Consider the following 25,580-nt stretch of genomic DNA (forward strand, 5'->3'; position numbering starts at 1 on the left):
TGTCCTGATGAAACACCACCTTTTTCATTACTGGTTACTTTTGAAGTCTTCTTTGAAGAATCAGATGTCAGTTAACCTGAAAAGAAACAATGCATTTATTAACCCTTTCGTTACCGTATTTATTTTGAGATGCTCTGTGTTTCTTTGAATTACTTTAAATATAACAAAGAATTTAGTAAAATAACTGAGTTATCATTAAACTAGTGTTAGGAACATTAAATTGTGACTAAGGTTTGGTGGAAGATTTTAATTCAAAACTTATAAAAACAAGACATTTGTACTCGAGCCAGAGCCGGTTTCAGCCGGGTTGATAACGAAAGGGTTAAGAAGAAGAGTTGGAATTAATGCATGCAAAATTTCACAGCTCTAGCATCACTCCTTTATAGTCAGCTTATGGACTTTTCAGCCTACCCTTGTAATTAAGTTTCTTCGTTAATAATTGTCTTAATACTTCTTGGCGAGCTGGCAGAATCATTAGCATCCTGGGCGAAATGCTTAGCGGTATTTCGTTTGTCTTTACGTTCTGAGTTCAAATTCCGCCGAGGTTGACTTTGCCTTTCATCCTTTCGGGGTCGATAAATTAAGTATCAGTTGCGTACTGGGGTCGATCTAATCGACTGGCTCCCTCTGCCAAAATGTCAGGCCTTGTGCTTAGAGTAGAAAACAATTGTCTATTTTAATGAATAAAATGTTTTGAATGACACAACAATGCACTATAATACAAAGGACTATAAGAACAGTTGTAATTAAATCATCCATCATCATCATCATCATCGTTTAACGTCCGCTTTCCATGCTAGCATGGGTTGGACGATTTGACTGAGGATTGGTGAACCAGATGGCTACACCAGGCTCCAATCTGATTTGGCAGAGTTTCTACAGCTGGATGCCCTTCCTAACGCCAACCACTCCGAGAGTGTAGTGGGTGCTTTTACGTGTCACTCGCACGAAGGCCAGTCAGGCGGTACTGGCAACGGCCACGCTCAAAATGGTGTATTTTACGTGCTACCGGCACAAGTGCCAGGAAGGCGACGCTGGGCACAGGTGCCATCACAATTTCGTTTTTGCTTGCCCCAACAGGTCTTCGCAAGCCGGGTTTCGTGTCCAATGAAGGAGACAACGTTGGCATGGGTGCCAGTCGTCGAATTTAGTTCGATTTCGATTTCACTTGCCTCAACAGGTCTTCGCAAGCGGAGTTGTGACTCCATCAATTCCTTGGGATATCTGAAGAAGGAATTTTCATTCCGAGATATCATATCAGACTGGGGACGATTAAATTACACCAGTTCTTATTGTTCGTTGTTTGTATTACAGTGCATTGTTGTGTCATTCAAAACATTTTATTCTTTACAAACAATATACAATGCTTCAAGTCAACTACAACACTCTCCTTTCTCTATTTTAATGCGTTTTTGTCCTCTTCTCCATTCCAGGTTATCACACTGTGTGGGGAGTCACTCCTGCTCTTCATTCTCCTCTCATGTCTGTCACCAATGCCATCTCTGGAATCACAGCTGTCGGTGGTATGCTGCTGATGGGTGGAGGTTACATGCCCTCCAATACCTCTCAGGCCCTCGCTTGCACTGCAGCGTTCATTTCTTGCATCAACATCGGCGGTGGTTTCTTGGTTACCCAGCGCATGTTGGACATGTTCAAGAGACCAAGTAAGTTGACTTTCTCTCTCTCTCTCAACCTTCTTTTTTTTAACCTTTTAGCATTTAAACCCAGCCATATCTAGCCAAAATATTCTGCCTGTTTTATGTTCAAACTGGCCAGATTTGGCCTCTCACACCTATCCTACAATGTCGTTTTAGCAATAAACATTCACTTCATCAAAATCTCGAAGGTACAAGCAGAGCATTTGACAGAATAATCTGAATACTAGTTTAAACTAGCCATAACCAACCCAGATATTCTATGTTTTATGTTAAATTTGACGAGATCCAACATCTCACACCTACCCTGCAATGTCAGGGAAATCTTGAAGCTATGAGATAACGCATGATTAATTCAAAACGATGTGAATAAATAAGCATTACATTTGACAAAGAAATCTTAATGTTAAAGGGTTGAATTTTTTGTAAGGGGCAGCTTCTTTCATTCTGTTGATTAATTAATTTTTTAAAGCTTTTATGAGGGGCTGGTGAAAAGTTCCTGGCTATCGTGAAAGGCCTGGTTAGAGGCTCCACCTTCCAAGTTCTTTCACAGGGCTTAGAAGAACTGAAGGACCGTTACAATAAGTGTGTGAATCTGAGAGGGGAATATGTTGAATGAAATTGTAATTAATTGTTCCTCCTGTATTTTCTTTTACCCAAATCCAAGAACTTTTCAGCAAACCCCCTCGTATTGTATTTATTTGGGGTTTATCGATTTATTTTGTGTTTGTATTTATTTATTTTTGCTTTGGGACTTTTTTCCCTTTGCTGGAATTGCAGTTTTTCGGAATTCTTTCTTCGTTCATGTTTCTCTCTCCCAACTCCCTTTCTCTCTCTCTCTCTCTCTAGTTTCCTTTACAATCTGAGATTGTTCCCTAACATAAATGCCATACAGGGGACACTTGCTTATTCACACTTTCAGTCTTTCTTTTTCACATCCATTCTTTCTCTCTTACACTCTCACACTCTCACACCCACTCTTTCTTTTACTCTCCCATACCCACTTTCTCTCTTTCTGTTTCTTTTTTACTCTCACTCACACTCCTCTCTCACTCTCACTCACACTCATCTCTCACTCTCACTCACACTCATCTCTCACTCTCACTCCTCTCTCACTCACACTCCTCTCTCTCTCTCTCATTCTCACTTGTCTTTTTCTTTTTGTTTTACTATTGCCTTCTCCCTCTCCATCACTAATCTCCTCTCCCCATTACTAACCCCTTTCCGTTACCACCCTTCTCTTCCATCACCAATATAAATTCCACAATATATCTAATACATCTCTCTCTCTCACTCTACAGCCGACCCCCCAGAGTTCAACTACCTGTATGGTGTCCCAGCTGCCGCTTTCCTCACTGGTTATGGTTTAACAGCATACCAGGGTACCTACCCAGACATCCACCAGATGACTTATCTGGCTGCTGGTCTTTGCTGTGTTGGGGCCCTCACTGGCCTCTCTTCTCAAAGTACCTCCAGAGTCGGTATGTTCAGTTATTTCATTTGTGTGCTTGCTTGTGTATAGCATGTGTGTGTATGTCATTATTCGGTTTTATTTCAAGATTTCTTGCCAATGGAGAGAAAGCTGATTTCAAAAATGGCTTCATCATCATCATCATCGTTTAACGTCCGTTTTTCCATACTGGCATGGGCTGGACAGTTTGACTGGTGACTGGCAAGCCAGTGGCTGTACCAGGCTACAATATTTGGTTTGCAAGAATCTTGATATGAACCTGTGTGTTAAAACACCTTTCGTCATTATTATAATTGTATCCAGGGCTCAGGGTGTACTGCAAGTCTTTGGAAAAGTTACCAAAACTGTATGAACAGTGCATAGAATATGCACACAAAATGGACTGTGAATAAGTCTACAAAAGGAAGAAACAGGGATTGGGGGCATCGGGGGTTACTGTTGTTGAATTTCAGGAATCATGGGAGTGTAGCGACATCTTATAGCAGACGACTGTTATATGTTCAATGTCCGGAGTTTTATCCACGCATGCGCAGAGACTAGTTCCGGAAGGAATACAGGAAGAGTCTCATGCGCATGCGTGGAGTTCGACACCCAGCTTTGGTGCCTTTTCTCAGTCTCTTCGTTGACTGATCTCCGTCGAGCCAAGATGTCCAACAGAGCTCTCTCACATGTCAGCACCAGAGCTTCACAAATAACCACGGAAATCATTCAGGAGGCATCTCAGTAACCGAGGGCGACGAGCTACTGAATTCCCTCCAAGCGTGAACTGAATTCCACTGTAAATAAATATTGTTATGTTGTTCAGAATCTGCGTTCCGTTGTTTCTTCTAGAAATTTAATGTACGGAAGCGGTGTACACCTAATGGTGTATAACCACTTCCCTACAGGAGTTTTGAAGGATGTAGTGTCCTAACAGCTGGCAACTGATGCCAATAATAAACACTCTTGGAGAGGAAGTTTTTGAAGAGGTTTTGAGTGACAAAGAACTTTGACAAATCTAACTCATTAACTGATTAGTTAGTTGGTTTAAATAAATAATAAAGGGGTGAAATACAATTAACCCTTTTGTTACCATATTTCTGATAACATATGCTGCCTTTGTTTCAGTCACTTTTTTAAAGTAATGAAGAATTACATAAAAACAACTTTTGAATTATTAAGCTGGGACATGGAACAAAAAGATTTTGACAGCAAATTATAATTTTGACAACTTTTAAACAGTAAGTTGACGTTATAGAAATTGGGGTAGTCTCAGGCAGGTTGGTATCAAAAGGGTTAATGTGTGTGTGTGTGTGTATTACTAATATAATGACTGTCCTGAGATACAACAAAAAATACATTTTATTCAAACCCATAATTCGACTCGCATGTTTTATCAATTTCTGTTCTATTGCAGGTAATTCTCTCGGTATGATTGGCGTCTCATCAGGTGTCGCTGCCACTCTTGGAATCATTAAACCTACCCCTGAACTCTTCACCCAAATGGCTGTCACTATGGGTAGTGGTAAGTACAAATGCCCTTTCTTGCCGGGGTAGGGCTTGGTGCCTTTCACAAGTGACTCATTTTACTGCAGGCTGTGTTTTATAAACTCCTGTAACAATCATAAAACAGAACCACAATCAAGCCAAATAGATTTCCACTGCTTGGTTGCTGAACCTGCTGAAAATAGCAGCCAATTATTATCACATCACAGTGGATCTTCCAATAGAACGAAGGATACAGTTTCCATTGACTTTTTCCTTCTAATTGCTGATGCTGTCTGTTGGCTATTATCATGTGTATTCAAGTTTAGATTAGGTACACAGTTGTCCTGATCTGGTAAGTGTTGTGCACAAAATTCTTAGCCTTTGAGTCACTTTGTAACTTCTGCCTATGAAAATATACAACATGTGTATACTCATGTTCAAGAGTTCTAATTTTCCTGTTTGTATTACCGAAATTACATCATCATCATCGTCTTTGTTTAACATCCACCTTCCAGGCAAGCATTGGTTGGATGGTTTGATGGGAGTCAGTCAGGCAGAAAACTACATGAAGCTTCTGTGTCTGTTTTGGCATGGTTTTTACATGGCACCAGCACAGGCAAGGTCAGTTTCAGCATGGTTTTTACAGCTTGATGCCCTTCCAAATGCTAATCACTTCACTGTGTGGACTGGATGCTTTCTACATGGCCTCAGCACCAGCAGGGTCACCAAGTAACTTGCAAGACAAGGAATTCTGAGAAGCGCCGGGGCATTAGAAGAGGTGGTCTTGTGTCAGATGATAAAAGATTAGAGTATAATAAAGAGACAGAGAGGCAGAAACAGTTGTCTTGCTATAGAGGAGGTACATGGTTACCTGGCCAAGAGATAGGGAAGTGTGAAATATTGGATGGAAAGGTAACCTTTAACTTTTTCTGTGTAAGGATTTTTAAACCTAATATTTACATGGTATTACTTATAGCTTTATCTACTTTGATTTTTATCATTAAAAATGGTCGCCAAAATGAGAGGGTCATCACAGTTTATATCTTGACATGTTTTCTGAACTAAATTTTTAGTCTTAAGTTTTAATTCAACTGAAGAAAACAAGTTGTTTTTTTTTCATGATGTAATTGGTGTATTCATCAATATAAAAACATATCTGAAATAGCTGTAATGAACATCAACCCATTTGTGTTCTTTATATATATATCATCATCATCATCATCGTTTAACGTCCGCTTTCCATGCTAGCATGGGTTGGGCGATTTGACTGAGGACTGGTGCAACCGGATGGCTACACCAGGCTCCAATCTAATTTGGCAGAGTTTCTACAGCTGGATGCCCTTCCTAACGCCAACCACTCAGAGAGTGTAGTGGGTGCTTTTACGTGTATGAAGAAGAATATATTTTAGATTGAAAAAGAACTCTGTTTATCTTAATTTTGGAAAATAAAAGAAGTATTAAAAAAACCATATTATTTATGGGATGGCCCAACAGAAGACACTTGGCCAAGGTTCCACACAGTGGGACTCTCTTTCTCTCTCTCTCTCTCTATCTCTCTCTCTCTCTGTATGTATATATATATATATATATATATATATATAGGCGTAGGAGTGGGTGTGTGGTAAGTAGCTTGCTTACCAACCACATGGTTCCGGTTTCATTCCCATTGCGTGGCACCTTGGGCAAGTGTCTTCTACTATAGCCTCAGGCCGACCAGAGCCTTGTGAGTAGATTTGGTAGATGGAAACTGAAAGAAGCCTGTTGTATATATGTATCTATCTATCTATCTATCATATATATATATATATATATATATATACATATATATAATGTGTGTGTCTGTGTTTGTCCTCCCAACATCGCTTGACAACTGATGGTGGTATGTTTACGTCCCCATAACATAGCGGTTCGGCAAAAGTGACCGATAGAATAAGTACTAGGCTTCCAAAGAATAAGTCCTGGGGTCGATTTGCTCGACTAAAGGCAATGTTCCAACATGGCCACAGTCAAATGACTGAAACAAGTAAAAGAATAAAGAGTAAAAGATATATATATATATATATATATATATATATATGAGAGAGTGTGGGGGTGGGGTTGTCAGTGTGGGTGTCTGTATAGGTGCAGGTGTAGTTGTATGATAAGGAGGTTACTTCCCAAGTACATGGTACCTGGTTCAGTCCTACTGTGCGGAACCTTGGGCAAGTGTATTTTGCTATAGCCCTGTGCCAACCAAAGGCTTGTGAGTTGATTTGGTAGATGGAAACTGAAAAAAGCTCATCATATATTTGTGTGTGTGTGTGCAATGTTTCCTTTTCTTGATATCATTGGATGGTTGTAAACAAGTGTCACTGTCATACAAGTGGGGTCCTTCATTTCCAATCTTCCATAAAAAATGTTTTGTATGAGTGAAATATTACTTTGGATACAAATGAAGGTTTGCAACAGGAGGGGCATCCAGCCATAGAAATTCCACCTCAGCAAGTTCTGTCTGATCCATGCAAGCATGGACAACAATGATGTATAATGATAAGTGAAAAAAAGAATAAGGCAGGCAATAGAATCCTGTGAGGAACTTCTTACCACAGTAAAGAAACGCAAGCTCAGGTGGATTAGGAATGTCACCCACTCATCAGGGAACAGTCAAAGGTTGCAGAGGCACACACAGAAAGAGGTGGAGAAATATTTGAGTGGACAGGCCTAAAGATTGAGGCGGGTGGAGGGATCTTGTCACAAAGTCATCAAGGGTGCCCCAATGGTCAACCAGACTATGGGATATGTAATGTAATATAATCATCATCATCATCATCGTTTAACGTCCGCTTTCCATGCTAGCATGGGTTGGACGATTTGACTGAGGACTGATGAAACCAGATGGCTACACCAGGCTCCAATCTGATTTGGCAGAGTTTCTACAGCTGGATGCCCTTCCTAACGCCAACCACTCAGAAGGTGTAGTGGGTGCTTTTACGTGTCACCGGCACGAAGACCAGTCAGGGGGTACTAGCAATGGCCACGCTCGAAATGGTGTATTTTATGTGCCATCCGCACAGGAGCCAGTCAAACGGGACTGGCAACTAACTCGCTCGAATGTCTTTTCACGTGCCAGGAAGGCGGCGACGTTGGTAATGCTTATCCTAATACATTTTTCCTTTCTTTCTTTCCGTGTCATCTTGATGACATCCAGGTGGTCTAATCGGCTCCGTTTTGGCCAAGAGGTTAGAGGTCACGGACCTTCCTCAGATGGTGGCTCTCTTCCACAGCCTTGTTGGTGCAGCCGCAGTGTTTACGTGTTTCGCTAATCATTTGGCGGAACAACCACACTTTGCCACTGACCCCGCTGCGTCAGTCATCAAGACCGCCCTTTTCCTTGGTACCTACATCGGAGGTGTTACATTCACTGGGTCTCTTGTTGCTTTCGGCAAATTACAAGGTATGTATTTATTATAATTTATTATAATTTATTATAATCTATTCCGTCACAGGTTTCAGACATTGGATTGTAGTCATGCTGGAGAGTCACCTAAGTTCATCTCGGTTTATATATTGTTGAGTAAAATTGCAGTTGTGGCTGTGAAGCTTGCTTTCCGACCATGTGGTCTTGGGTTCAGTCTCACTGCACAGCATTTTGGGCATCTTCTACTATAGCCATGGACCGACCAACCAACCAACCAACCAAAGCCTTGTCAATGAAATTTGCTTTGATGATGATGATGATGGTGGTGATGAGTTCAAATTTTACCAACGTCAACTTTGTCTTTTCTTTCTGAGGTCGATAAAATCGAGTACCGGTCATCTACTGAGGTCTTTGCCTTGTGCCCAAATCAGAAACAAATGTTTATTAGCAGAACAGGCAAAGTGCTGGACTAACTGCTATACTTAAGTCTTTTTCTATTGTGTTCACAGTCACAGAAAGGAGACTCCATAGTGTCTCCATTTTGGTGTCCCTTATTAACCCAAATCAAATAGGGAGTCTCTTAAGATATTTCCACTGCTACCCCAGCATTATCCGTTAAATTATCTCAGTAGGGATAGCTGTGTAGTAAGAAGTTTGCTTCCCAACTAAACGGTTCTGGGTTCAAGCCCACTGCATGGCACTTTGGGCAAGTGTCTTCTACTATGACCTCAGGCTGACCAAAGCCTTGTTAGTGAATTTGGTCGGTGGAAACTGAAAGAAGCCCATCGTGTGTGATTTTGTGTATGTATTTCTTTCCCTCCCCCCAGCAATTGACAACTGGTGTTGGCGTGTTTACATCCTTGTAACTTAGTGATTCAGCAAGAGAGACTGATAGAATAAGTATGAAAGTTAACAAGTAAGTATTGGCATCAATTCATTCAACTAAAATTCCTCAAGTTGGTGCCCCAGTATGGCCACAGTCTAATGACTGAAACAAGAAAGAAAAAAATAAGATAGATTGAAATAATGTTATGTTTTCTCTTCCTCCATTTAGGGATCATGAACTCTGCTCCCATCATGTTGCCAGCACGTCATGCTTTGAATCTTGGACTCCTGACAACCAATGTTGGTGCTATGGGTTATTATATGATGACCAATGATCCTACATCCAGTATGCTTATGCTCGGTACTACTGCTTCCTTGTCTAGTGTTATGGGACTCACTTTAACTGTGGCTATTGGCGGTAAGTAATTGTTTTGCTTTGCATTTATTAATATTTATTGTTGTCCCAAGGTGCCGAGCTGGCAGAATCGTTAGCATGCCGGGCACAATGCTTAGCAGCATTTCATCTGTCTTTAAGTTCTGAGCTCAAATCTCACTGAGGTTGACTTTGCCTTTCATCCTTTCGGAGTCAATAAAATAAGTACCCAGTTGAGCACTGGGGTCGATGTAATTGACTTAACTACTTCTGAGTATGTGTATAAAAAATTGCATCCCTCTACCAAGCCATGTTGCGCCAGTGTGGCAGAAGAGACTCATCAAACCAATATGGTCTCAAGCTTAAATTCACGAAACTTAGACTGGCTCCTGTGCAGGTGGCACATAAAGAACACCATTTGAGCGTGGCCGTTGCCAGTACCACTGGACTGGCCTCGTGCCAGTGGCACGTAAAAAATCACCCACTACACACTCGGAATGATTGGCATTAGGAAGGGCATCAAGCTGTAGAAAATTTGCCAGATCAGATTGGAGCCTGGTGTAGCCATCTGGTTCACCAGTCCTCAGTCAAATCGTCCAACCCATGCTAGCATGGAAAGTGGACGTTAAACGATGATGATGATGAATAACCTGAATGTTAAGGGATTAAACAAAATTTCATTGCAAAATGTCACTGCAATCAAATCTGAAGAAAGAAAGCTGTGTAATTAAATTGTCCTAATTACTCTCCTCCTTTATTTCTAGGTGCTGATATGCCTGTTGTTATTACCGTCCTGAACAGCTACTCTGGTTGGGCCCTGTGTGCCGAAGGTTTTATGATGAACAACAACTTAATGACCATAGTCGGTGCTTTGATTGGTTCCTCTGGTGCAATTCTTTCCTACATCATGTGCAAAGTAATCTTTCTACTTTCTACTTCAATTTTTTTTTTCGTATCCATGTTCTCATTGGCACAAACATTACCATTGGTGTTGGCATGACCATAGGCACTGTAATGGCTGCATGGTTAAGAAACTTACTCCCCAATCTTGTGGTGTCTGGTTCAGTCCCACCTTGGGCAAGTCCTTCTATAGCCTCAGGCTAATCAAATCCCTGTCAGTAGATTTGATTGATGGAAACTGTAAGATACTGTATATATTTATATGTATGTATGTTTGTGAGTGTTGTTGGCACTCTGTCGCTTACGACGTCGAGGGTTCCCGTTGATCAGATCAACGGAAAAGCTTGCTCATGAAATTAACGTGCAAGTGGCTGAGCACTCCACAGACACGTGTACCCTTAACGTAGTTCTCGGGGATATTCTGCGTGACAGTGTGACAAGGCTGACCCTTTGAATTACAGGCACAACAGAAACAGGAAGTAAGAGTGAGAGAAAGTTGTGGTGTAAGAGTACAGCAGGGTTCGCCACCATCCCCTGCCAGAGCCTCGTGGAGCTTTAGGTGTTTTCGCTCCATAAACACTCACAACGCCCGGTCTGGGAATCGAAACCGCGATCCTATGACCGTGAGTTCACTGCCCTAACCACTGGGCCATTGCGCCTCCACTATTTGTGAGTGTACTGTAGTCTTAAGATCATATGGTGATTGTAAATCAGTGGCCCTCAACCAAAGTCCATATGGCCCTTGGCAGTCCATATAAGATTTTGTTGTGAAAATCTGTGCAATAAACTGGTTATATTTCTGCATTGAACAAAATATTTAAACATTTTTTTTTTTATAAAATTTCTAATAATATTTAATTATAGAAATATAATTGGTGTTTTTAGACATTGAATGGCTACGAAGGTTCCTCTTTCCCATCATTAGAGCAAAATAGGAATCAAAGGCGTCCCTAGGCAAAAAAAATGGTCAAGTACCTCTGTTGTAAATAATAATAATAATGATGATGATGATTTCTGCTTAAGACACAAGGCCAGCAATTTCATGGGAAAGGGTAAGTTGATTACATCGATCCCTCAGTACTCAACTGGTACTGGTTTTATCAACCCCCAAAGGATGAAAGGCAAAGTCAACCTTGGCAGAATTTGAGATAATGTAAAGACGGATGAAATAGTAGTAATAATAATCCTTTCTACTAAAAGCACAAGGCCTGAAATTTTGGAGGAGGGGGGGGGGCTAGTCGAGTACATTGGCCCCAGTGTTTCACTGGTACTTAATTTATCAACCCCAAAAAGATGAAAGGCGAAGTCGACGGTGGTGGAATTTGAGCTCATAATGTAAACATGGACATAATAATAATAATAATAATTCTTTCTACTGGAAGCACAAGGCCTCAAATTTGGGGGGAAGGAATTAAGTCTATTACATCGAAACCAGTGTGTAACTGGTACTTAGTTTATCGACCCTGAAAGGATGAAAGGCAAAGTCAACCCTGGTGGCATTTGAACTCAGAACGTGAAGACAGATGAAATACCATTAAGCATTTTGCCTGGTGTGCTAATAATTCTGCCAGCTCGTCACCTTGATGATAATAATAATAATAATAATAATGATGGTGATGATGATGATACAAGCAAGGCTTTTCACTACCAGTTTTTCACATAAAACATGTCTAGCCATCGAAAAATATTACCTTTCTGGGAATGGTTTCTGGTTGTAGAAAAATCTGCTTTAACAAATTCCATCTGACCCATGCAGGCATAGAAAAGTGGATGTTAAATGATGATATAAACAGAAAGTGTGTGGAAGCCTGAAGCTTACATATTCACAATGCATTGATTGTTGTAGAAAATATTTTCCTAAGTTGCCATGCAGCGAGGTTGAACCTGAACTCTGGTTGTGAAATGAAATTCTTAACCTTTATAGGTGCAGATGTGACTGTGTGGTAAGTAGTTTGCTTCCTAACCATGTGGCTCTGGGTTCAGTCTCATTGTGTGGCACCTTGGGCAAGTGTCTTCAACTGTAGCCTTGAGCCAACCAAAGCCTTGTGATTAGATGGAAACTGAAAGAAGCTCATATATTATGTGTCTGTACTTGTCCCCCACCACTGCTTGACAACCAGTGTTGGTGTGTTTACGTCCTCCGTCACTTAACAGTTTGACAAAAGAGACCAATAGAGTAAGCACCAGGCTTAAAAAGCAAAATAAATCCTGGGGTCGATTAGTTCAACTAAAATTCCTCAAGGCGGTGCCCCAGCATGGCCGCAGTCTTATGACTGAAAACCAGCAAAACATAAGATATCTCAGAGCTTCAAGATTTTAATGGATCCTTTACTTTTAGCATGACATTGTAGGGTAGGTGTGAGAGGCTAGATCTGGTCAGTTTGAACATAAGGCTGGTAGAAAACATTTTGGCCAGTTGAAATGCTAAAGGGTTAAAGAAAAATTTGTGCATTTATTTATCTATTTGTTTTTCCATTCCAGGCTATGAACCGTTCCCTTCCCAATGTAATCCTTGGAGGCTATGGAACCAGCTCGACTGGCGGAGGCAAACCGATGAGTATCACAGGAACACACACTGAAATAGATGTCGAAGGAACTTCCGAACTGATTGCTAATGCCAAAAATATCATCATTGTCCCCGGTTATGGCTTGTGTGTTGCCAAGGCTCAGTACCCTATTGCTGAGATGATCACTCTCCTCACAAGCAAAGGCAAGAATGTCCGTTTTGGAATACATCCCGTAGCAGGTGAGTGTCCTTCTGACTTAGCAATTTCCACTCTCGGTATGAAACCAATGCTAGTTTGTTTACCCCATGAATAAAGTAAATGTATATATACGATTATTAATCATAGGGCAGCAAAATAAATTTTAGAAATTTAATTTACCACCAGTGGTCCAGCGAGAATAAAAAATTAGTCGTTAAACGACGACGATGATGATATATATATATATATATATATATATATATATATATATATATATATATATATATATATATATATATATATATATATATATATATATATATATATATATATATATATATATATATATATATATATATATATATATATATATATATATATATATATATATATATATGTCTGTGTTTGTCCCCCCCCACAATTGCTTGATAACTGATGTTGGTGTGTTTACATCCCCATAACTTAGCAGTTTGGCAAAAGAGCCCAATAGAATAAGTACTAAGCTTACAAGGAATAAGTCCTGGTGTCGATGTGTTTAACTAAAGGCAATGCTCCAGCATGGCTGCAGTCAAATGACTGAAACGAATATAAGAATAGGCGCAGGTATGGCTATCTGGTAAGAAGCTACCTTCCCAACCACATGGTTCCGGGTTCAGTCCCACTGTGTGACATCACGGGCACATGTTTTTTTTACTATAGCCTCAAGCCGACCAAAGCCTTGTGAGTGGATTTGGCTGATGGAAACTGAAAGAAGCCTGTCACATATATATATATATGTGTATATATTTATCAGTCAATTCTATTGGCTTCAATCTATGGAGAAACAACTAAATTAGCCCTGTTTATATGCCTGGTGTATAGGTTATATATGAGGAGGAGACCCCCTTTGGTCATGACTGACCATGGGATTGCACCTAGAAATTTACCCTCTGAGGTACAAGTCCAGGTAAGGTTGTTTGTGGGAAACCAGCAGTCACCCATGCATACCAGCCTCCCCTCTACGCCACCAGTGTTATCCAAGGGAAAGGCAAAGGGGCCGATACAGCTTGGCACCAGTGATGTTGCAACTCATCTCTACAGCTGAGTGGACTGGAGCAGTGTGATATAAAGTGTCTTGCTCAAGCACACAACCCGCAGCCCGGTCTGGGAATCGAACTCATCATAAGCTCGATGCTCTAACCACTGAGCCATGCACCTTCACATAAGTACCAGGTATATGATGATGATGATGATATATATAATAATATTAGGGACAAAATCCAAAATTACAGGTAAGGACTCAATTAAAATCAATTTATAAAAAATTAAAATTAAATTGAGCTTTATAGATAAAATATATAGTTTTAGGGAAAATAACCAAGTTTCAAGAACTCATCGATGAAAATCCACTATACTCATTTATTGTGCTTTTAATTGTTAATTTTTCTATATGTGATAGTGGATTTTCATCGATGAGTTCTTGAAACTTGGTTATTTTCCCTAAAACTATATATATATGCATGCATGCATGCATGCACACAGTGTCCATGAATTACCTTTGCAATCTGAAAAATCTAGAATTTATAAAAAAAGGTTAACTCAGAGCAAGTTGCTTGCAACCAATGGATTCCACTTGCAAGTGTTCTGATGTTTCTACTAAAACTTTTGTTTTCCTGTTTTCCAATAAACCCTGCTGAGTTATCTTTACTTTCTGAATTTTTCAATTTATAAAAGTAAATTCCGGACATTATATATATATATATATATATATATGTGTATATATATGACACTATATATATATATTTGAGAAATATCATATTTCTAAATCTCTCTGAGAGATTCAAGCAGTAGGGATGTGATAAAGTTGTTGTATATTGTCAACTTAATGTGACGTTCCCAATAAGGGAATATACTACTGCTGTTTAGCCCTAGGAAGCTGGACCGCTTCCTGTCGGCCTTGACACAATTACTGTGTCCTTATGTTTGCCGACAGGAAGCGGTCCAGCTTCCTAGGGCTAAACAGCAGTAGTATATTCCCTTATTGGGATTGTCACATTAAGTTGACAATATACAACAACTTATATATATATATATATATATATATATATGACTATTTGTAAATATTTCTGTTTGTCATCCTTTGTGTTATTTTCTTAATGATTGTTAAAATAAACCAAATCATTTAAAAATTATTTTTTTAATATTATCATATCCATTAAAAATTGCTCTTTTGTGAATTTCCAGGAAGAATGCCCGGTCAGCTGAACGTTTTATTGGCTGAGGCTGGAGTGCCTTACGATATTGTCCTTGAGATGGACGAAATCAATGATGATTTCCCTGAGACCGATCTAGTATTGGTTATTGGTGCCAACGATACCGTCAACTCGGCTGCTGAAGATGATCCAAATTCCATCATTGCTGGCATGCCAGTTTTGCGTGTCTGGAAGTCAGAACAGGTAAGACATTCTGCTTTTCTTTGTTTGTTAATGCAACATAGGTGGAGGCACAATGGCCCAGTGGTTTGGACAGCGGACTCGCAGTCATAGGATCGTGGTTTCGATTCCCAGACCGGGCGTTGTGAGTGTTTATTGAGCGAAAACAACTAAAAGCTCCTCGTGACTCCGGCAGGGGGTAGTGGTGAACCTTGCTGTACTCTTTCACCACAACTTTCTTCCTGTTTCTGTTGTACCTGTATTTCAAAGGGCCAGCCTTGTCACACTGTCATGCTGAATATTCCCGAGAACTACGTTAAGGGTACACGTGTCTGTGGAGTGCTCAGCCACTTGCACGATAATCTCACGAGCAGGCTGTTCCATTGATCGGATCAACTGGAACCCTCAACGTCGTAAGCGACGGAGTGCCAACAATGCAACATAGGTAAAGGCATGGTTGTGTGGTTTAGAAGTTCGCTTAGCAACCACATGGTTTTGGGTTCAGTGTCACAGTGCGGTCTTTTTGGCAAGCATCTTTTATTAGAACCTTAAGCCGACCAATGTCTTAGAGTGAATTTAATGGACAGGAACTGGGTGGAAGCTTGTGTGTGTGTGTGTCTTTGTTCCTATCCACCACTTGATAACCAATGTTGGTTTGTTTATGTTTCCATCACTCAGTGGTTCAGCAAATGGAACTTTTAGAATAAGGGCCAAATTTACAAAAATATAAAAATGAAAATTACTGGGGGTCAATCTATTTGACCAAATCCCTTTAAGGCTGTGCCCCAGCATAGCTGCAGTCCAAAGACTGAAGTAAGTTCTTTTACTTGTTTCAATCTATTGACCAAGCCCGTTCTGGGGTACTGGTTTCAGGTTTTTTATTTATTTCTTAATATTATTATTGCATCTCTTTGTTTTGACATTATGTGATACTTGTAAACAAGTGGAAATGGCTGTATTAGGTGCATGACAAAATTTCCATTTCGTTATAGTTCTTCACTTTAAACTCGCTCTGCTCTGTGGCCCAGTATAGGGGCTATTATGTAACATGAACTGCATATCTATTATGAAAGAAAAGCATGGAGCATAAATTTTCACATCGTACATGCATGATGTTTCTGCCATCAATAATCGATGATAGCAAATTATAAATGCGCTTTGTAAAAAGCATTTGGTAATACCAAGCATGTCATCAGACAGGAAAGAATATCAATCACAAATATACAAGCATCTTAAATAAATACCTCGGTGTCACATAAAAGCACTTGTGCTGGCACCACATAAAAGGTACCCATGCAAATGCCATGTAAAAGGCACCTGTGCCATTGCCATATAAAAAGCACCCAGTACAGTCTGTAAAGTGGTTGTCTTTAGGAAGGGCATCCAACCATAGAAGCCAAAACAAATGATTGGGGCCTGGTGCAACCCTCCAGGTTGCCATCTCCTGTGAGACTGTCTAACCCAGGGGTTTTCAAACTTTTTGACTTGCGGACCCCTTTATATTTCAGGCTTTACCTTATAAATTCTTATGAAATTTATACATAAAAATTTGCTTAAAATAACATATATTTTTACATTTATTTATTTAACAAATAGGTTTATTGTCAATTAAAAGATTTCGATAAAAAACATATATAAAATCAAATTGCCCATAAAAAGTATTTGCTGTCCACGGATTCCCTGTCTTGTCCTTGCAGACCCCTCGTGGTCCGCGGACCAGTTTGAAAACCGCTGGTCTAACCCATGCCGGCATAGAAAACAGGTTAAATGATGATGAGTGTTGACTCAGTTGTTTCCCCTTGTTTCATTATGTCACCAAATGCAATTGCTATTATAGCCAAACCACCATCCCACCTCAGTTTCATCAACTCCCACTGGTTGTCTTGTAGCTCTCAGGTATTTATATAAGATGCTTGTGATTTATATTACAATCCTCTCTGATGACATATTTGGCATGATTGAAGGCCCTTTGTAAATCACACACACACACACACACACTCTCTCACTCACTCACACTCGTATTTAATATATGAATTCTTTCTTTTACCAGGTCATTGTTATGAAAAGGAGTTTGGGTGTAGGCTATGCCGCAGTTGACAATCCAATCTTTTTCAAGCCAAATACATCCATGTTGTTGGGTGATGCCAAGAAGACATGCGATGCTCTCCTCCGCAGAATGAGCACTCATTACGAATCATAACTGCAGTAGCTGTTAGAGCAACGATGTTTATAATTAAAATATATATAAGTAATGAGTCATAGAATATGCATGCATGCGTGTCTGTCTGTGGTTTGCCACCACAGCCGAGTAGAGCACGAATCTACCTTACTTTCTCTGGTCTGTTGAAACTTAGGAGCTAAAAAGAGAATGCAGTATAATACTTGAATTGAACTATTGAACAAACACACACTGTCTCTGTCATTTTGGTGTCTGAACTTGTTTGACCCTTTTTTTTTTTTTCCTAAATAAATATAAAACTATAGAGAAAGAGATTTTTTTCTCCTTCTCCAATACGAAGGAGTTTGCAGAGAAAAAAATTGAAGTAGATAAAAGGGGCTTCATGAGCCCTTGAATCTTTCTCCATATACTTTCTTAGGCTTCAAAGGCCCTTTCAGAAAAACATCTGCAGAAGAGTTCTTTCTCTTCCTTCCTATTTCTTCATATCGCCAGCTACTTCATGTTTGTGCTTTAAAAAAAAAAAAAAAATTAAAAACGAAACCAAACAAAAAAGACTGCAAGTAAAATACACCTAATCTCTCACAGGGAAGCCAAGCCCACCTTGGCTTCTTCTCTCAATGTTCTATCACCAACCTTCTTTAGTGTATTTGTGTGTTGCAGAATATTTACAAATTAGAGAAATTGTTAAAATTACGAGGAGGAGATTTATTATCTTCAGAGTTTTCCATCATGGCTTAAAAGAGAATGAGAATAATGAAAGATAGGTCAATTTTTTTACAAACGGTAAACAAAGGAAAAAAAGGGAACTCACCACAGTTTAATTTTTTAAAAGTTTTTTATTTGGCCCACACCCTCGAAGTTGACTCAGTAAAACAAAACAAAAAAAAAACAAAAATCTATTGATTTAAAAATTAAAAACAAAACCGATACCTGAGTTTCGTTTTTTGAGTAAGTTATTTTTTAATTGCTGTATTGGGTTATTTGCATCTTCTGTGGTGGATAATCAGTGTTCAAATGCATTTGATCTGGGTAAATTATAATGCAAATTATAATGATGAACTGTTGCGGTTCATCATCCAGTTGCATTTGGAATTTCCACTGCAGAGGATGCAAATAACCACAATGGTGAAACGTGTGTAGGGAACAAATGAGTTGAACATCTTGTGTTTATCATGGTTTTTTCCCATATTTGCTTTGTATACCACAGCCAGTAATGCAATTAAGAACAGTAATAACCACACCACTATATTTTTATTACTACTACTTTTTTCTGGCTCCACCTGATCATCCCTTCTCCACTTCTAAAATGTGAGTCATTTAGTTCCTCTACAACAGGGTTTCAAACCCTTTTCCTTCTTATAAACCCCTTTCATACCTACTTTTACACTACTGGACCCTCATAGCCATTCAATGTCTAAAAAAAATTCCTATTATATTTTCATAGTTAGGAATAAAACATTTTATTAAATATTTTGTATATTATAGAAATATAACCAATTTATTGTGCATAGATTGTAACAACAAAATCTTGTATGGACCCCCAAGGGTCATATGAATCCTGGTTGAGAACTGCTGCTCTACAGTAAGAAACCTGTTCCACTCTAACCCCTTCTCTCATATTTTAATCCCTCATCTTCCAGCATAGCTGGGAAACCATCGGGGCCAGTTGCCAAATTTGAGCTCATTTCGTTTATGGCAGCTATTACATCTTCCTCTTCAATGTCAATGTAGGTAATGGATGCAGTCTTTTTCTGCTGAGTGATATTGTCAAAGAAATCAGCTGGGTTCTTTATCTGCATGTGACTCAGAGGAGAAGTGAAAACACTCTTGAATTGTGCACTGAGCACTTCACTTATCCATGTGGGGTCCGCAGTCAGTGAGCCATTAGGCAGGAATAGGGGTCCGATTTTATACTGTGCCGTAGCAGTCTCTTTTGCAAATCTATAGAAAGCCTTGGGGTTTGTTTTTATGCTTTCTACTGCTCTCTCCTTTTCATGGGAGAGTTTGATCTTGTTTTCTATTTCTAACAGTGTTAGTTTTAATTTAGCCCTTTTCCTATCATCCAGTTCTCTATTTAACTGGTTTGAGACCTTTGTTCTGTGTCTCATAAGGATTTTCCTGTCTCTAGGAATTCTATTGGCATGTTTGCTGGTCTTTCTTTTTGGCACGTATGTCTTGTATGGTTGACATAAAATGACTTAGTTTGAGGTCATTGTCTTGTATAGAAAGGCTGTCATGCCAGTTTTGATTTTGAATCTCTTTGTGAATTGACTTCCAGTCCGCCCTGTAGAAATTCAGGTTGGATATGGCTTGAGTCCTCCTGATGGGGTGGGTGTCAGTGGGTTGTCTAGGACCATACATAATTAATTCTATAATGTTATGATCTGAGAGAGATGTAGGTGTTACTTTCACATTATGGATTAGGCTCACGTTGTTTGTGAAGCAGAGATCTAAAATATTGCTTCCCCTGGTTGGTTGGAGTATCACTTGTTCCATGAACAGCAGGTTGGGGAATTCTTACAAAGATTTTGCCTGGCTTTGTTCATGCACTGACATCCCAGACAGGATGTGACCTTCAGGACATTTAACCTTTGGGAGGTTAAAGTCGCTTTGGAAAAGTATATTGATGTGTTGGTCCAGATTTGTCAAGACCTCTTCCATGCGTCTGAGGCTAACCTCAAATTTACCCTCCTGCTTTGCGGTATTTGGTGGACGGTATGTTGAGCATACAACTACATCAATTTGTTTTATGTATACTATTAAAGTATCACATACAGAGTTTGAGTGTGATAGTAGTAGTAGGGGTGTGACATCTCGGATGTACATTGCAACTCCCCCATGATTTCTATCCCTTCTGTCTGTTTGGAGTACGGCATACCCTGGTATGTTTATCTCCGCATCTGCTATATTAGATGTTAGATGCGTTTCGGTAAGCACCATGCATATTGCTTGATTGCATGTTACTAGGTCTTTCAGGTATTGAAACTTGTCTTTGTCGCCTGTTTGTAATAGGCCCCGGATATTCAGTAGGAATATGGGTGTGATATCTGTGCAGGGGTTCCTGGTGTTAGTGGTGGCCATCCCTGATCCATCATCTGTGCGGTGTTGACTCTGTATCCACGTTAGCTGATGCACCATTTTCTGGGCCATGCTTAAAGAAGCTTTCTGTTCAGCTGCTGCAGTTCGCACAGCCTCTGCACACAGCCTTTTGTTGGGAGCAGAAGGAATATATGGACTTCTCTCTTTGTGAGTCCTGTTGGTTCTTGGTGGATTATGGGTATGCAGGTTTAAGCTTTTTGCGCTCCGGTTTTTTTTTTTTGTGAGTGGTCATCTAGCTTGTTTAGCTGGTGGTGTTTGGGATGGGCAAATTTTTCTTCATAGAGAAGAAAAGTGACTTTGTTCCCCAATACATTAAGGTTCTTTATTGTGGAATTATCAATCTAGGTTTAAAATAAGAACCAAGGAAGATCTATTTTTGTTTGCTCCAAGCGGATTTGGCCGGTGGAAACTGAAAGAAGCCCATCATATATATGTGTTTGTCTCCCCATCACCGCTTGACAACTGGTGTTGGTTTGTTTGCACCCTTGCAAAAGGGGTTGATAGAATATGTCCTGGGGTCGATTTATTTGACTAAAACCCTTCAAGGCAGTTCTCCAACATGGCTGCAATCATAAAAGAATATGAAATGGTCTTTTGATTTCCATCGACAAAATCTATTCACAAGGTTTTGGCCAGCTTGTGGTTATAGCAGAAGGCATTTGCCCAAGGCACCACGCAGAGAGATGGAACCTGGGATCATGTGCTTGAGAAGCTTCTTAACATGTAGCCACGTCCGTGCCTATTGGTATACTAGAAAACGTTAACAGATCTGATTATTATTTCTATCAGAGATATTTGCAGTTTATTTTAAAGGAAGCACAACATTTGAACCACAGCTTGCCAGCAACCCACACCCCTGAACATATATTTATAAGATATAAGCTGATTTTCTGGCTGCCCTCACCCCCTTTTTTATTTTTCTTTATTGAAACAAATTGTCTTTTGCAAGCCATCAACTAAACATCAAAAAAAAAAAAAAAGAAATACAAGTAGTGCTAAGCGATTCAAGGGAGAATACTCTGGACTGTATAAATATCTTCTTTGGTAGCCTTAGAGAGAAATTGAACCTGTTATTGCAAGCTAATAAAAATATTCAGCAAGCAACTACTTGACCATCACTTTTACCATAAGTTACTCATACAGAGTGCCCCTGGACTGGCTCTTGTGCGGGTGGCACATAAAATACACCATTTCGAGCGTGGCCGTTGCCAGTACCGCCTGACTGGCCTTCGTGCCGGTGGCACGTAAAAAGCATCCACTACACTCTCTGAGTGGCTGGCGTTAGGAAGGGCATCCAGTTGTAGAAACTCTGCCAAATTAGATTGGAACCTGGTGTAGCCATCTGGTTTCACCAGTCCTCAGTCAAATCGTCCAATCCATGCTAGCATGGAAAGCGGACGTTAAACGACGATGATGATGATGTATGTGTGTGTATGCATATATATATGTACATACACACACATACATATATACTCGTATATACACATACCCACACATATTCTTTGATTTGTTTCAGTCATTTGACTGGAGCACTGCCCCAAAAGGTTTTAGTTGCTGTACTATGCTACAAGATTAGCCTGAGCTTAAGTACTCTATCACATACTCTGACTACCTCTATGACCTTATCCACGCATTTCTCAGCAAGAAGTATGCCCACACCACCTACCCCATTGCTGTTACCTTCTTAGATTTTATACCTATGTGTCTTGCCTGTGAGGAACCTGGCTGAAGCTCCTTTCCACCTTACCTCTTGAATGCAAGACACATCAACAATCTTGCTAGGCCTACATTGACAGTGCCAACTCTGAGAAACTGGAAAGGGACACTGGAAGAAGAGACGGTATTGAGCCCCCTGAAAAGAAGGTTTAGATGATCGTTTGATAACAGACATGTCACATCAGTTGTTCTTATTGGGAGGGGGTGAATGTAACGAAAGCATTGTAAATATAAGCGTTATTGCTACAAATATAAATAGGTCAATGATTAAATTAAGTAATAATTTATATAGAGAGAGAAAGAGGTAGGTGGTTTGTTCATTTCCTAAGTAACATATCTCCTTTTAGTACATGCAGTAGTGTGGATGATGGGGGGGGGGGGGGGCAGAGCTGCACAAGTCTTCTGATACAGAAGCGAAGCAGAGCCCTGTAGGAGTTTCCAGTATAAGAGATTTCCAATATAGGTGGTGGGGACAGGAATGGGTGGGTGGATGCATCACAGATAAGCTTCGCCTCAGGAAATAGCAATAGAAGTAAGGCACAGAGAGAGAGAGAGGCTTGAAAGACTTTATCGCTGGAAGAAATCATGACAAGAATGAGAAAGATACGAATTATAAAACAAGGCAAGAACGTTTACGAATTTTAGAGTGAGGGAGAGATCACTGAGGAAAACATGGCAAAGTATGGGAACACATAGGTTATGAAACAGGAAGAGAATATGGCAAAGAATTAAAGAATTATGAGTTTCAAAAGTTATTTTAAATCAAAGTACAGCATGTTAGTATTATGAGTTAAATTAGTAGTTCCCAACAGGGTCCACAGAAGCTTTAAGGTGGTCCACAAGTAAAAAATTATAACTTGTGGGTCCATATATAAATTTTGTTTACTAGGCGTAGGAGTGGCTGTGTGGTAAGTAGCTTGCTTACGAACCACATGGTTCCGGGTTCAGTCCCACTGCGTGGCACCTTGGGCAAGTGTCTTCTACTATAGCCTCGGGCCGACCAAAACCTTGTGAGTGGATTTGGTAGACGGAAACTGAAAGAAGCCTGTCGTATATATGTTTGTGTGTCTGTGTTTGTCCCCCCCCCCCCCAACATCGCTTGACAACTGATGCTGGTGTGTTTACGTCCCCGTAACCTAGCGGTTCGGCAAAAGAGACCGATAGAATAAGTACTAGGCTTCCAAAGAATAAGTCCTGGGGTCGATTTGCTCGACTAAAGGCGGTGCTCCAGCATGGCCACAGTCAAATGACTGAAACCAGTAAAAGAGTAGGAGAGGTACCTGTATTTACTGAAATCTTCAAGATTTGTATTTGGAATAATGAAGTTGTTTCATTGTTTGTTTATATTTCAAAAATTTACATGTGCATATATGGGGTCCACATGATAAGATAGCTCTCAGGGGGTCCACAAGCAAAATAAGATTGGAAACCTCTGAGTTAGATGAATGAGTGATTAAAACTAGAGAAATTTCTTAGAAATAATGTTGTTTACCTGTTGTTTCTAGCATATCAGGTTTACTGGTGGTGGTCTGGTATTTTTTAAGTCTGCTATTTCAGTAGAATTCTCTGCATGCGGGGAAACATCAGACGAAAGTGAAAGATTGGGAAATTTTAGCTTTTTGAAAGCTGGTAGGTGATGGCTGGGTGAGGTGGGGGAAGGGCCATTGAGTTTTTCTATAAGAAAAATTATGTATGCATATGTATTAAACTATAAAAAATATACATATTTCCCAAATTTGTAATCTCTGCATTTTTCTATGTAGGTACCAAAAAAAGAAAAAAACATTACAAATTAAGAAATTGTGATGGAGATTAGGGGGAAATTAAAAATATTGAAAACATGATTTCTGGACAAAATCGTATTAACCTCCTTTTATATGGTGAAACAATACATAGTTTCTGATCCTTCTTAAGAACAGAAAGCACTTTCATGCAAATTGTACCCTTGCCCTTCACTATTAAACAAAATGATGACTTCCATTAATATCAGCTGTGCCGATTCTGCCCATAAGAAAGGAGCAAATAATACAATGTGCTTGTAGGTCACAACACCCGGGCAACGCCGGGATGCAATGCTAGCATACAATATATAAATACATGTGTATATATATATATATATATATATATAATACTATCAATAATATATGCATATATACATACATATACGTATATACATGCATGTATGGGTACAGGACATTAAAAAAAAACGTAGACGAAATGAGAACATAAAAAACAAAAGCATAGAAAACGAACATTTTTTCGAACAACGAAAGAAAGAAACAGAGAAACGAGACAGGCAACATCAAGACCATTCCCTTCATCAGTTGTCCCCTGTTTTATCTACTCCGCATTGTGCATACATGAATAGATTTATGTATAAATATTTATATGAAAATACATTAAAAAAAAACCCTCTGATTTTTCTTCATAGAGAAGAAAAGTGACTTTGTTCCCCAATACATTAGGGTCCTTTATTGTGGAATTATCAATCTAGGTTTAAAATAAGAACCAATATAGTTTTTACATAAGGAAGATTTATTTTTGTTTGCTCTTTTATTTTTCTTTATCGCATTCCATTTGTTTGGATCATTAAGTTATTTTCGTTTCTTGTCAAAGTGTTTTTTTTACATATTTTGTATTCCCTCCTGTTTTTTTTTTTTTTTTTTTTGTATTTCATTACGAAAGCCCTCTGTCTCTAGATCTAATCCATTTAATGACCACAGCATGTGTAATTTTTAAAGAAAAAAAAAGCACAGCATGCAAAAATCTGAGTGCATTAGTGTTTGCGTATGTGTGTGATAGTGAGCATGTGTGTGTGTGTGTGTGTGTGTGTGTGTGTGTGTGTGTGTGTGTGTGATGGTGAATGTAAAAAGAAGTCTTGCCGATTCAGGTGGTTCACGTTTCGAGTTTATTGTTTCTTGTTTTTTTTTTTTTTTGTTTTTTTTTTTTAATACGACAGATAGTGTGGTCTGATACTTTGTCTGGTGAAAGGTCGGACGGAAGAGATTCGTGGAGCACAGCTAAGGCTGAAAATGTCTGCATAAGAGACCGGCTCGTAGTTTACATTGTAATCTGAAGTTGTCATGGAGGCTAGAAAAGAAGGAGAAAAAAAAAAAAAATGAATGAGAGAAAGAAAGAAAGAGTAAGACACACATGCACATGCAGAAACACAGAGCTAGTAAGTGAGGAACTATGCCAGGCATCTTTCTTCCATCTTTTAGATATTTGTATCAGTCATTAGACTACAGCCATAATGCAGTATCAAAGTTTTTCAACCAAGATAATATTAATATATACATAAATTAAAATATATATATATATATATATAATAGCCTGGGCAAAGTTTAGAGAGCTCTTACCCCTGCTGGCGACAAAGGGACTC

At 39.4% G+C, this 25,580-nt stretch overlaps 2 protein-coding genes across 10 annotated transcripts in view; one reads left to right on the top strand and one right to left on the bottom strand.

Moving 5' to 3' along the window:
* Window positions 1-18,317, top strand: part of LOC106872638 (NAD(P) transhydrogenase, mitochondrial) — an 81,476-nt gene extending 63,159 nt beyond the window's left edge. For all 3 annotated transcript variants that reach the window (XM_089341891.1, XM_089341892.1, XM_089341893.1), the window contains exons 9-17: window positions 1,434-1,664; window positions 2,957-3,136; window positions 4,523-4,630; window positions 7,781-8,026; window positions 9,045-9,233; window positions 9,953-10,104; window positions 12,570-12,834; window positions 15,017-15,228; window positions 17,255-18,317. In XM_089341891.1, coding sequence (XP_089198017.1) covers window positions 1,434-1,664; window positions 2,957-3,136; window positions 4,523-4,630; window positions 7,781-8,026; window positions 9,045-9,233; window positions 9,953-10,104; window positions 12,570-12,834; window positions 15,017-15,228; window positions 17,255-17,404 — 1,733 coding nt within the window. In that variant the 3' untranslated portion in view covers window positions 17,405-18,317. The remainder of the gene's footprint in view (window positions 1-1,433; window positions 1,665-2,956; window positions 3,137-4,522; window positions 4,631-7,780; window positions 8,027-9,044; window positions 9,234-9,952; window positions 10,105-12,569; window positions 12,835-15,016; window positions 15,229-17,254) is intronic.
* Window positions 18,318-24,613: 6,296 nt separating this feature from the next.
* The window catches only part of LOC106879922 (PAS domain-containing serine/threonine-protein kinase), a 95,080-nt gene continuing 94,113 nt past the window's right edge, over window positions 24,614-25,580 (bottom strand). For 6 of the 7 annotated variants that reach the window (XM_089341885.1, XM_089341886.1, XM_089341888.1 and 3 more), the window contains one exon: window positions 24,640-25,288. In XM_089341885.1, the coding sequence (XP_089198011.1) occupies window positions 25,146-25,288 (143 nt within the window). In that variant the 3' untranslated portion in view covers window positions 24,640-25,145. Of the gene's footprint in view, window positions 25,289-25,580 lie in introns of all 7 variants that reach the window. The other variant, XM_089341884.1, reaches the window with a different exon arrangement.

The sequence above is a fragment of the Octopus bimaculoides genome, chromosome 25 (genome assembly GCF_046866305.1).
Source record: "Octopus bimaculoides isolate indiv1 chromosome 25, ASM4686630v1, whole genome shotgun sequence".
Lineage (NCBI taxonomy): Eukaryota > Metazoa > Mollusca > Cephalopoda > Octopoda > Octopodidae > Octopus > Octopus bimaculoides.